Source organism: Neolamprologus multifasciatus, chromosome 14 (assembly GCF_963576455.1).
Source record: "Neolamprologus multifasciatus chromosome 14, fNeoMul1.2, whole genome shotgun sequence".
Taxonomy (NCBI): domain Eukaryota; kingdom Metazoa; phylum Chordata; class Actinopteri; order Cichliformes; family Cichlidae; genus Neolamprologus; species Neolamprologus multifasciatus.
The window spans coordinates 26,004,950-26,017,207 of NC_140452.1; the positions used below are offsets into that span (position 1 = coordinate 26,004,950).

The 12,258-nt window shown below is 40.7% G+C and overlaps 1 protein-coding gene across 3 annotated transcripts in view; it reads right to left on the bottom strand.

The window, feature by feature from the left end:
- Window positions 1–7,701, bottom strand: part of sacs (sacsin molecular chaperone) — a 31,500-nt gene extending 23,799 nt beyond the window's left edge. For 2 of the 3 annotated variants that reach the window (XM_085184234.1, XM_085184232.1), the window contains exons 1-8: window positions 7,487–7,701; window positions 5,693–5,761; window positions 5,362–5,470; window positions 4,005–4,155; window positions 1,469–1,559; window positions 1,307–1,392; window positions 668–779; window positions 254–400 (exon numbers count right to left, since the gene is read on the bottom strand). In XM_085184234.1, coding sequence (XP_085040360.1) covers window positions 254–400; window positions 668–779; window positions 1,307–1,392; window positions 1,469–1,559; window positions 4,005–4,155; window positions 5,362–5,384 — 610 coding nt within the window. In that variant the 5' untranslated portion in view covers window positions 5,385–5,470; window positions 5,693–5,761; window positions 7,487–7,701. Of the gene's footprint in view, window positions 1–253; window positions 401–667; window positions 780–1,306; window positions 1,393–1,468; window positions 1,560–4,004; window positions 4,156–5,361; window positions 5,471–5,692; window positions 5,762–5,966; window positions 5,985–7,486 lie in introns of those variants that run through there. The other variant, XM_085184233.1, reaches the window with a different exon arrangement.
- Between the last annotated feature and the right edge of the window lie 4,557 nt (window positions 7,702–12,258).

The following is a 12,258-nucleotide window of genomic DNA, read 5'->3' on the forward strand; positions in this document are numbered from 1 at the left end:
CTTGGACATTTCAGTAAATGCATTAGTGAAATTGTTTTTGTAGCCTTTAATATCAGTGGAAGGATCTCTGGAGGTAATTATCTGCGATTTGTTACCACTGTGATTTATGTTCCAAACTTACTGCCTCTCAGTCTAAATTTGGTTGCGGTCAGACTCTGGAAAATACAGGTAAATGTTCCTTGGTTCAACACACTCACTCCACATGAGAAAACAAAACATCATTCAACATTTCGCTAGATAAATAACACTGTACCTGTAATATGGTACACAGAATTGAAGCCAATGCCAAATCGTCCAACTTTTAAAGGATCTTCTCTCTTCCTGCTCCTTGCGATCTCCTGAATCCCATTCCAGTCTTCCACAGTGAACACCGCGTCATTGTACACGTACAGTGCTGTTCCTGGAAGTCAGAATCAACGTGACCATGCTGGGAAAAACTCAAAAAAACAAATGTGATTATTCTAAAGTGAGTGAGTAAAGATAATGTATTTTCTTTGACTAAATTGTTGCCTCTCTTCCCAAAGAAGTCAGAGTAACAGAATTACTGCTAACCGATATTTAACCAGGACAGATTCTTGCCAGCATGAGAGCTTGAAGGTTTGACCTCTGATTTAAGAGCTGATCACTGGGCTATGCTGCTGGACTTAACTTGTTACTGACTGCTAACCTTGATGCTGAGCCATGTCAGGTGACCACAGTGACTCCGCTCCATACTCTGTCTCATCGTACATGAACTTGACCTCTGTGGCTCCAGCATCCTCGGCATTTTGGATCAGCTCCTTCAAAATAAAACAGAGGAAAGATCGTCAAATATTAGGACAGGGCCTTGTAACAAAGCCACACTGAGATATCAGCTTTATAGGTGGATAATTTTATCTAAAAGGCCTTGCCAAAAAAATTAAGACCTTATTAAAAGAGATGCCGTCATTTGGGACTTCAGCTTTGGAAAAAGTACAACCATATATGGTAAAGGACCTGAGATAGGCAAGTTAAAGCCAAAATAAAACTATGACGTTTGTTTCTGTGCAAACTTGGCATATTTTCTCATTTAAAATCCTTTTTTTTGCCTACAAACAGCCTTCTCTTGGATGAATCCCTACCATAGCAGACTGATGATATAAACTCATAAAATGCTGCCAATCCGATGCATGTGTACTAAAACTAATAACTAAATAGCCAACTTTAAACAGATCAAGAGAATTTTAAATACTATCAGAAATGTATCAATTCTGTACAACCTCCGTATGCTAATTATGTTTAATATGTAGTCTATACAGACACAATTTTTTTTAAAAAGCACCCTTACCTTTAGAATCTGTCCACCTTCAGGATATCTCCTCAGGATATCTTTCAAAAATTCAACTAACGGAGGTGTTGTCTGTCCAAACCTTCCTGTAAAGACACACTGTGTAAGATTCTCTTTAATACTGACTCATTGATTGCATACATGTGCAGGTTTTCATGTTACCTCCTCCTTTTAGGCCTCGTCCCTCCAGAATGACAGATACTTCTGGGCTTCCCACGGGTACCAAAGTACCGATTTGCACACTGTTATCCAGCTATGCAGGATTGATGTGAGGAGAGAGAGCTTGTTTTAATGTACAGCAAGAATGCACCACACTGAAATAAAACTGTGTGTGATCAGGTGACATGAAGAAAATATGTATTTTTTAAAAGTCCTTACAAAATGAACATGTAACTGCATGAATAGAGTGAGACATGTCATTTAATGAGACTTAACAACAGACTTATAGTCTTCAATCTTTCACCACAGCTACTGTTAAATCATTCGGAGTTGGGGTTATTGCACATTAGTTGACAGTCTGCCTTTTCCTGGTGAGCATTTCTGAATCAATGCAGCAATGCCTGACTCAGCTGCGTGGCGCTCTTCAAGGTGACACTGTGCCCTCCTGCACTCAGCAGTCTTTGCACATCAACATGCTCTCTGGCAAACTGAGCCATCCCACTCATCATCTTCATCATTGTCACGCCACTGTACAATTATTATTTCACAGTATAAAGACGTTTTGTGATGTATATTGTAAGCAATATGTTTCTTAGAACAAATATACAGTGACAGAGCTCGACACACAGAGGGAGGTGAGGCCTCGTGGTTATATGTGATTATATTATTAGGGAAAAAGTGAGTATATAAATCTGTATAAAACCTTCAATAAATGTAAATAACACCTTTTATGTAGTTGCACGCAGGCAGTCTTCATTACTAATGCCTTAAAAGAGTTTTTTATAATAGCTTTAGGGTCCTCTATCAAATATTTGGCTGCTAGGATTGAAGGTTTAATTTTATCTGAAAGCACCCACTGCCAGGCATTTACAATGAAGAATGTTTAGAGACTCAATGAGAACAAGCCAAGCTTGCCTTAAAGTGCACAGCACCTCTTCCATCACACTGCTGCAGATTTAATTGCATCAGTGAATCACCAAATATAGACTTACATCCGAAGGACACAAAGGAAATTACTTTCTGTTATTGTTTCCTAGGAAACACATCATGTAACACAGCTTCAGGCACAGCAGAATTCATGACTGTATTACTTTTACTTAAAACTGGCCCTGCAGTCTATGTGGTGTTAGCTTGTAGGACTGGCTTGTAGCTAATTTCTGCATATGAGATGGGATGGGGTGGAGGGGGGCTGCCAAGCACTGCCCACCATCTGGTGCTTTCCATCAGCTGAGCCACAAGACACGGGGCCAACTGCAGTCCTGCTAGTCATGTAAGTCACTGAGTGAACGATTACAAACTAGCACACCACAGTCACGCTATAGATTTACCTGCCCACAAATCTGCAGTGTTATTAATGAGTTTAGATTATGTATGTGTTACGAATTAGATTAACGGATCAAATTTTTAACAGTAACACATCAATAATTACCATACAATCACAGACCGTTCATTCATATAACTGTACAATTATATATGCACACAACTTAATAACCATGATCTTAAAACTGCAATATTTTGGGATACACAATGTGATATTTCTAAATCTGGAAAAATTAAACAAGCTTTCGTTTAACGCAGCGTTTTTATTTCAATCCTCTGAATGCAGTAACCTTAGTATTATTCAATACACTGTGATGAAGAGGTGCCGAGTCATGCTGTCTGCAGTATGAGTGAGATCACTGGGCAGCAGCTAGTGGAGCAGATCCTGTGTTTAGAATTACTGCATAACTGTGACTGTAAGAATCATAGATAGATAGATAGATAGATAGATAGATAGATAGATAGATAGATAGATAGATAGATAGATAGATAGATAGATAGATAGATAGATAGATAGATAGATAGATAGATAGATAGATAGATAGATAGATAGATAGATAGATAGATAGATAGATAGATAGATAGATAGATAGATAGATAGATAGATAGATAGATAGATAGATAGATAGATAGATAGATAGATAGATAGATAGATAGATAGTCATGAGATCGATAACACTCCAAGGCCTCAAATAATTACTAACACAAATAACTAATTACACCACGAGGGAAACTCACAGCACTTCTAACAATGAGGGCCCTGTTAACAGTTTAAATGAGTGTCACACCATTTGTTCTGCAGTTATGGAACAGGGTCATTAAAATAGAGCAGCTTTCTGCTGTTTGTAATTATCTAATTTAAGAAAGAGAAGCCAAATTTCTTCCTCGTGTCTTTCTGCAATGACATTACTAGAATGTCAAAAAACAAAACAAAAAAAACATACAAAAACCATTAATTTACTTTGTACTCAAGTACTTACATGAACCCAAAATACAAGAAGTGGCTCACTAATAAACAAAGCAACAGACTTGTGAGTCTTGCTCTAATGTAACATACAAGTGACCAGAAAAGGTGGAAGATTTGCCGTTGCACATCATGTGCATTTTGTTTTGCTGTGATCATACTGTGGCACGTTCAAAGACGTTTAAAATGACAATTTTATTGTTGTCCTTATCAGTTTTATTTGTACTCTTCTATTACAGAAAAATAAATGCTCACCATTCTCCCATTGTGAGTCAGTCGTTGCTCTTTGACTGGGAGGTTTGTCTCCTCGTACAGCAACTGCTTGACATCTTGAACAGATGTAAATGGAGAGACCCGGTAGGACCTCAGGCCAATGCACTCATGACGAACTGTCACCCATGGCAACCTTGAAAATACAAACACACATTTCAAGTTTTAACAACAAACAATGGCAACAAATTTTTCTTATGTATAATAATCTTCCAACAGACACAACACTACAATTCAGCAGCAAAGAAGGAAAGGTGTTAAATTTCATCACAAGAAATAAGAGTCTTGCTTACGGTCACTATTGATCAAGGTGTAAGTTTGGAAGAAACATGAGAATGTGGACTCTTCACCAGGTCTATATACCAACCGTCCATTAATGCCATTTTATGTCTGTGTAAAGTTCTACAATATCATATTGAGAACACTGCTCTCTTCTCTTTCTCTTCACCCCCAAACGGTTAAGGCAGATGGCTCAGCCTGCTTCTGATAGAGGCTTCTTCCTGTAAAATAGGGACTTTTTCCTACCTACTACCACCAAGTGCTTGCTCATAGGGGGTTGTGTGATTGTTGGGCTTTTTCTTTAAGATTCAAGGGTCTTTACCTTACAATTTAAAGCGTATTGAGGCAACTGTTGTTGTGAAATGGGACTATATAAATGAAATTTAATTGAACTAACTGACCATCCTATCACATCCTTAAAACTGAAACCTTACTGCAGTCCCACCCAAGATCATTGATCTCTCAAAGCCTTCAAGAGCTGTGCTGTTTCCTGACAATAAGCCCCCCCCTCCCCCCCCCCAAAAAAACAAAACAAAAACAAAAACAAAACAAAACAAAAAAACCCCAAACCCTTCCTCATTTTGTTCCTGGTCACTTCTTCAAAGAGCACTGGAGTGCTTTATAGAGACATGCTGCTATTTCTGGAAACTGTGTGGTTGTTGCAGTTGAATAAGACAACCTTAGGCTAACCTGTTAACAGAAATAAAACAATATATTTCTGCTCATTCAGCAGGAGGCCATTGGAGCTTTGTGGTTAAGTCCCTCTGGACCACTGTAGCTGGGTGGGTGTGGCAACCAGATCCAGCAGAGGATGGTTATAAAGCATTACAGTGATTATTTACCTTTACACGGGCAATAGAACCATTTTGCCGAAACGTTTATGCCTGGTCCATAAAGGGAAGCTGTAAAACATGTTGTTATTCCTGCCTTGACTGTTAGTTGAGATATTCACTGGGAAGTCTGAACACCTTAACTACCGAGGAATTATAGGAGGGCTATCAGCTGCAAATATTCAGTATGTTACATGTTGCCAGGAGTATATGACAGCCAACAGGAAACTTACCAGGGGTCTGGACAGTTTGCCATGTCGCTGCTGCTTTGTGTCCCAGCACATACACGTTCATTGGACTATCTTCCCCACTGCGCGCAGGAATACACCATCCGAGAAAAGGCTGTCGTGAAACAAGAAAACCGTTATTTTCCATCACCTGCCCCTTGACAGTCCGGTAAATTTATACCAGTCCTCTCGGTGATGTATTACACACATATATATAGCATTTATGTGTTGATGTGATTTGTCTGAGAGTTTTCGTTGTGGCCGTACACCGCCGGTGCCGGTTGTTATTTTTCCACTGAGCCTCTTTAGGAGCGTTATCCCAACAAACCCCACTCACTTGTGTGTCCAGCGCGCGCCGATAATGGTCCTCTCGAAAAGCAGAGACATTTCACGGCACTCGGTATTCCTGGAAACAATCGCAACAACAATAGCAAGTGACACTGTTAGATCCCCCAACTACACACCGACTCCTTCAAAGGCGATGTTCTAATAATAATGAATTACACCGAGCGTGAGAGCAAAACGGGGGAATACGAAGCGAGAGGATTCCCGGGCGGTTACTTCCGCTTCGTCTTAAAGCCCGTCAGGAAGACTAAGCAGTCTCAACTAACCTTTAATTAACTGTTGTCTTTCTTCTAGGTGTGAATTCACTGAGATATAATATTTTCTTCTGCAAGCGTGAATTCATTATTATAAGTTTCTCCTGTAACGTGATGCAGTGGTGTGATGACCAATTTTGTAGGCGCATGCGTAGAAGCACATTAACGGAATAAATCTCCCTTTAGGATTTTTCTCAGTAATAATTTTTCTATTCTTTAACTGACTGTACTAATAACTATCTTTCAACATTATTAATCTGAACAACAATATGCACTAGGTTCCAGTTAATCTTTAATTCAATTAAGGTCACGCGGTCAGCAAAAAAAACAAGAGCTCGCTCTGTGTTCTTTTCCGTGATCCGGAAGTAACCTGTTGAGCGTCTTGCCGCTGCAGCACTACCAAGGTTTCAGTGTGTATAAAATCCATCATTTGATACTAAAAAAATCACGTTCACTTAATATTTAATAGAAAGATACATCTATACATGGGAAACGATTCCCGTGGAATATAAACTGTGCCAAAATTTAGCATCAAACAGCCGCCTTCTAACAATAAATGAAAAAAATATAGAGCTTTCCATGTTCTTACAAGTGAATGTTAGTCTATTATTGACTGTTGTTGGTCTTTAAATAATCTGCATCTATAAATTTTTCCGGCTGGCCAATCAGAACCTGTGTTGTTGCCTTGTCAGTAGGCTAATTAATTATTTAGGGGGCACCATTTCATACATTTGAAGTCAAGTTGGGCACAAAATGGGAAATGTAATTTAATGCAAAATGAAATGTGACATGAGGGATAACAAACAGATCACCTACATATGAAAACTACATGTATGAAAATTAAAATTTAAAAGCCTCTTTAAAGTTAGTTGTGCAATTATTTATTAGCTCAGACGCCAGCACACTGCAGTCAAAGATGCGCAAATGAACTTTGTAGAGGAGAAACACTGGCAGAGACATGAGGCCTGTCGCCATCACATTAAAATCCTACAGAATTAATTTCTCAGTATATTTCTCAGTGAAATATACCACCTTTATCTCTCCTGCTCTCTGGGTATGCTCTCAATATATAGAGGCTGTTGTCATACTGGTGTCTTTGGCAAGAATCATATAGCCTATCCACTCTATATTTGAGAGTGTGGTGCAATACCTTAGGGCAGATTTACGTAGAAAAGTGACATCATCACTTGAAAGTCAAGGACTCCCAGCACCTTCAGACATAACCCTACTCAGCTAGATCGTGTTGGGTTGTCTGAGGACACGCAGTCTGTACTAAATACGTTAAAAAAAAAAAAAAAAAACAAGAAAAAAAAAACACTTCAAACTTAGCCTGGTGCTGCGATTTCGGGTATTCAATGCTATAATAAAGATAACAATTCCACGCAGGCCCACTTCTATGTTGTAACAATAGACGTGCAATTTCTACATCATTTGAAAATATCCTCTGAGCCGAAATACACGTCCTACAGTGCTCTATCGCCCCAGCAGACCACATCTTATTATTGCCGCATTGGAGAGAGGAGGATACTCACATGAGGAAACGCAGCAGCATCAGCGCAGTATCTCTGCACTGCCTGCTGCTCCGCAGAGGAGGACTCAAGTTCCTTTAAATGACCGCACCAACACTCCAGGGATGTTAGTTTAAACGGAATCAGCCCTCAGATGTGCTCTCTAACAGGCGTGAACACCTCTGTACTTGTTTCATACTGCGTTTTAACGCGCAGGTCTCTTAAAGAGGCAGCATCTGTGGAAACGTCCGATGGGACGCACCACACTAGCATATTATGGGATGGAATAGACACTGTGCATTATACAGAGTGCAAACTGTTGTAGACTAGAACAAATAATCCAGTTAATAATATTTTTAAAAGTAGTAATGTAGGGGCTCAGTGGCAGAGTGAGAAAAAGATGATACAAGCAACTACTTAAGTTGCAAGCATGTCTCAAAGACATGAAAGACTGCAGGGCCTCTAATTTCCTGTTTTAAAATTGAGATTAAACTCAGCATATTGTACTTGGTCCTAAATATTTTTGAAAACATGGTTTCTGACCAAATCTCTACTCTGGACTGTGTTACCTTGACCTCCAGAAAAACTGCAGGGAATCCTGGAGACATTTTGATGCTTCGGTGAGAATATAAAATAACAATGTAGGACTGCTTTCTTCCATTTGCTAGTTCATGCATTTATTACTTCTAGGCTGTGATATATTATCATCAGGTCACGCTAAAAACCGAAATCCAAAATGCCGCAGAAAGAGTACTGACAGGGACTAGAAAGAGAGAGCATATTTCTCCCATATTGGCTTCTCTTCATTGGCTCCCTGTTAAATCCAGAATTAGATCTAAAATCGTGCTCCTGACATACAAAATCTTAAATAATGTTAAATATATGAGTCCCTGTCATAGCTTAAAGTCGTCTTGTGCCTTGTTATTCTAATAGAGCACTTTGCTCTGCAACTGCAGGCTTACTTGTGCTTTCTTGAGTATTTAAAAGTAGAATGGGACCTAGAGCCTTCAGCTTTCGGTCCCCTCTTCTGTGAAACCAGCTCCCAGTTTGGTTTCGGAAGACAGCCACCCTCTCTACTATTGAGGCTTAAAACATTCCTGTTTCGATAAAGCTTATAGTTAGGAATGAATTCGATGACCCTGAATCCTCCCTTGGTTACACTGCACTGGGCATAGGCTGCTGGAGGCTTCCCATAATACACTGAATGTTTCTTCTTCGCTCTCCTTTTTTCCCACTTTTTTATATGTTAATACAGACGTTCCCAAAGTGTGGGGCCCGCCCCCTAGGGGGGGCGCAGAGCCATTGCAGGGGGGGGCGCGGCATGAAAAGGAAAAAAAAAACAACGCTTGGACTCTGCTAGCACGGGCGCCCACACGAACGCAAAGCAGGAGATGAAGCATAGCTGAATATGTTTCCAAACCAACTTCATTCTATGGTGAAGCAAATCTTCCCTTTGGTTTTACCTGCACAAGTGCCGAGGTAGGTCTCCCTGCAGGATTGATTTTCCCGTCGTTGGGAGCAGCGCTGGGCTGTTTAAATCACGGACAAACAGTATCCCACATTCTTGATTTGTAGTTCACAAACACTTGTTGTAATGACTAACTACTCCTGACATTTTGGAGATGTTAGCTCTTTATACAGTAAAGTTACAGTGGGATACAAATAACATCAGGCTCATCCTGCCACAATTTGTTCCCCGGTTCAAATCACGGACAAACAGCATCCAACAGTTGTTTATGTTTTTGAACCCATTTTGCAGAGGGATTTTTTGAAAAATGTATTGATAGCAATGATGAATATTATTACACAGGAAAAAAAAACAACTACATGTAAAATAATTACACCATGACGCCTCTGCCTTTCTAAATGGAGGGACAGTAACTGCGTGGGTATGTAAGCGTGTAAAACCTGCAGATAGTCAGATTAACAGTATTTCGTCTCTGTCTGCCATTCTGCAATTCATCTCCATCCATCCATCCATCCATCCATCCATTCGCTTCCGCTTATCCTTTTCAGGGTCACGGGGGCGCTGGAGCCTATCCCAGCTGTCATAGGGCGAGAGGTGGGGTACACCCTGGACAGGTCGCCAGTCTGTCACAGGGCCAACACACAGGGACAGACAACCATTCGCACCCACATTCACTCGCACATTCACACCTAATGGCAATTTGGATTTTCCAATTAACCTATCCCCACAAGCTGCATGTCTTTGGACGGTGGGAGGAAGCCGGAGTACCCGGAGAGAACCCCACGCAAACACGGGGAGAACATGCAAACTCCACACAGAAAGACCCGGCCTGATGTTGGAATTGAACTCAGGACCTTCTTGCTGTGCGGCAACAGTGCTAACCACCGTGCCCAATTCATCTCATGTAAACAATAACGTGCACACAGCGTGAGGTGAAAAAAGGCACATACCTTTGACATTGCGTGACGAACTCTGTATTCCTCGTCCACACGTAAACGCAAAAAAGGAGTTTTAAAAAATCTCTGTTCTCGGTGATTCGAAACGCCGTTTACGTGTGGACGAAACAGCTGCGTTTTCAAAAATACCCGTGTAGGTGTGGACGTAGCGTAAAAGACTTAGTAGTTTATTTTCTTACTACCTGTCATTTATTGCAGATTACTTGTATTTGCTTAATTGTTTACTAAATGTTTGAGGTGTGAAATAAACCGCAATGGAGCAAAATATGGGCGTGTGTGGTTGGAGGATGTGTTCGTGCGTGTGCGCGCGAGGGGGGGGCGTGAACATTTTTCTTGTAAAACAAGGGGGGCCCAGCAAAAAAAGTTTGGGAACCACTGTGTTAATACATCATTACTGCATTTAATTACTGGTAATTATTAAAGTCTGGCTCTTCATAGTGTGTCTTTGTTCTGTTCCCCACCAACCAACTGGTCGCTGCAGATGGCTGCCCCTCCCTGAACCTGGTTCTGCTGGAGGTTTCTTCCTGTTGAAAATGAGTTCTTTGTTCCCACTGTTGCCAAGTATCTTATTGTTCATAGGAGACGTCTGATTGTTGGGGTTTTATTTCTTTTATTATAAGGTCTTTACCTTACAATATAAAGCACCCTGTGGCAAATTTTGTTGTGAGTTGGCACTCTATAAATAAATATTGAATTGAACTAAATCAATACTGCATCAAATGGAATACTCTGTAGAAAATAACAGAATAAAAAGGAAAATTATGAGTTTTTACATGGGTCTTCTGAAGGACTTTGGTATAAATGTGTAATGCAATAATGTTGTTGCTTGTCTTGTGTTTCTATGGTGTATTGATAGTCATGTGCTTTTTGTGCTGAGGTGTTTTTTTTCTGTTATCAAACTGTTCTCCCACTAGGAGCTCAGTCTGAGTGGAGTTTTTTTTCTCCTCCTCTTACCTCATGTTATGTATTTTCGTTGGGGTTTTTTCCTATCAGCCTACCTTTCTGACATGTCTCCCCAATGTGATGTTTGTGTAAAGTTGGTCAGAAGGTTCCCTTGTAAGTGCGCATGCGCCATTAGCATGCTGCCTGCTGTAACCCTAATTTCTTTCGGGATTAATAAAGTATTCTGATTCTGATTCTATAGTATAAGAACACAGCAACGTACACAGTGGTCACCAGAGCTGACTGGTGGAAAAATTGCTAACATTTGGTGCACACGTTGAAGGATCCCAGCTTCTGTATACAAGAAGAGGATGAGAGCCTGGATACTTGTGGTCCTCCAACAACATCAACATCCTGTCCCAGGATAGAGAGATGTGTAGCTGTCCTTTTCACCTTGAAGCTAATCACCATTTCTGTGGTCTTATTTATTACTTATACATCCAGCCTCTGCAGAACCATCAGAGTCCTTCTGTAGACTGTGTTAAAAGTCTGAGGTGTACAAGGTAAACAGGAATGGAGGCAACACAGCCCCGGTGGAGTTACTGTGCTGCAGATTGTCATATCAGACAGAGCACTGCCCAGTCTCATATGCTGCAACCTGTCTGTCATGTGAACAGTAATCCACAAAATCATGTACATGTTTAAAGACATTTCCTTTAGAGTCTCCCTTGATAGCAGCAGCTGGATAGTGCTAAATGCACTTTTAAAGGTGTTCCTCTGCAGCATGATAACATCTTCCACTCCCAGATTTTGTCTGTGTGCAGACTGCAGAGGGGCAAAACTAGTCTCTCCAGCACCTCCATCAAATGATGTGAGGTTAACAGTCATTACACCCATATGCTCTCCTGTCATAAATGTGACTGACAACAGTTCTCATGTAGTTTCTTCAGTTGTCTCTAGAATAGAATAGCCCTTTATTGTCATTGTACATGAACCACAAAGTTATGGGTGTAAAATATAAATGGTAAGACAACAGGAATAAATAACAAGCAGAAAAAATATATATACAATCAAGAGGAATATATACAAAACAAGAGAAAGGCACACGCTGGAAAAGAAAGTGCTTGGAAGTAGTGCAAAGGACTTGGTCTGAATAGCGTCTGTGTGTGAGTGGCCTGAGTGATGGTGACCATCAGACCATGGCTCAGATTGAGTGGGCAGGGGTGTTGGGGAATAGTGTTTGTTAACAGTCTGAATGGCCCAGGGGAAGAAGCTGCTTGTGAGTCTGGATGTGTGGGATCTGATTGACCTGAGGTGCCAACCAGAGGCCAGGGAGTTAAATAGGTGGTGGGCAGGGTGCAAGGGGTCACCTATGATGGCCCTGGTTTTCCTGTGACAGGAGGATGTGGTGATGGCCTCCAGGGGTGTCAGAGAGATGCTAATGATTTTTACCCTTTGCGCAGCCTTCCTCTTCTCAGTTGTGGCTTCTG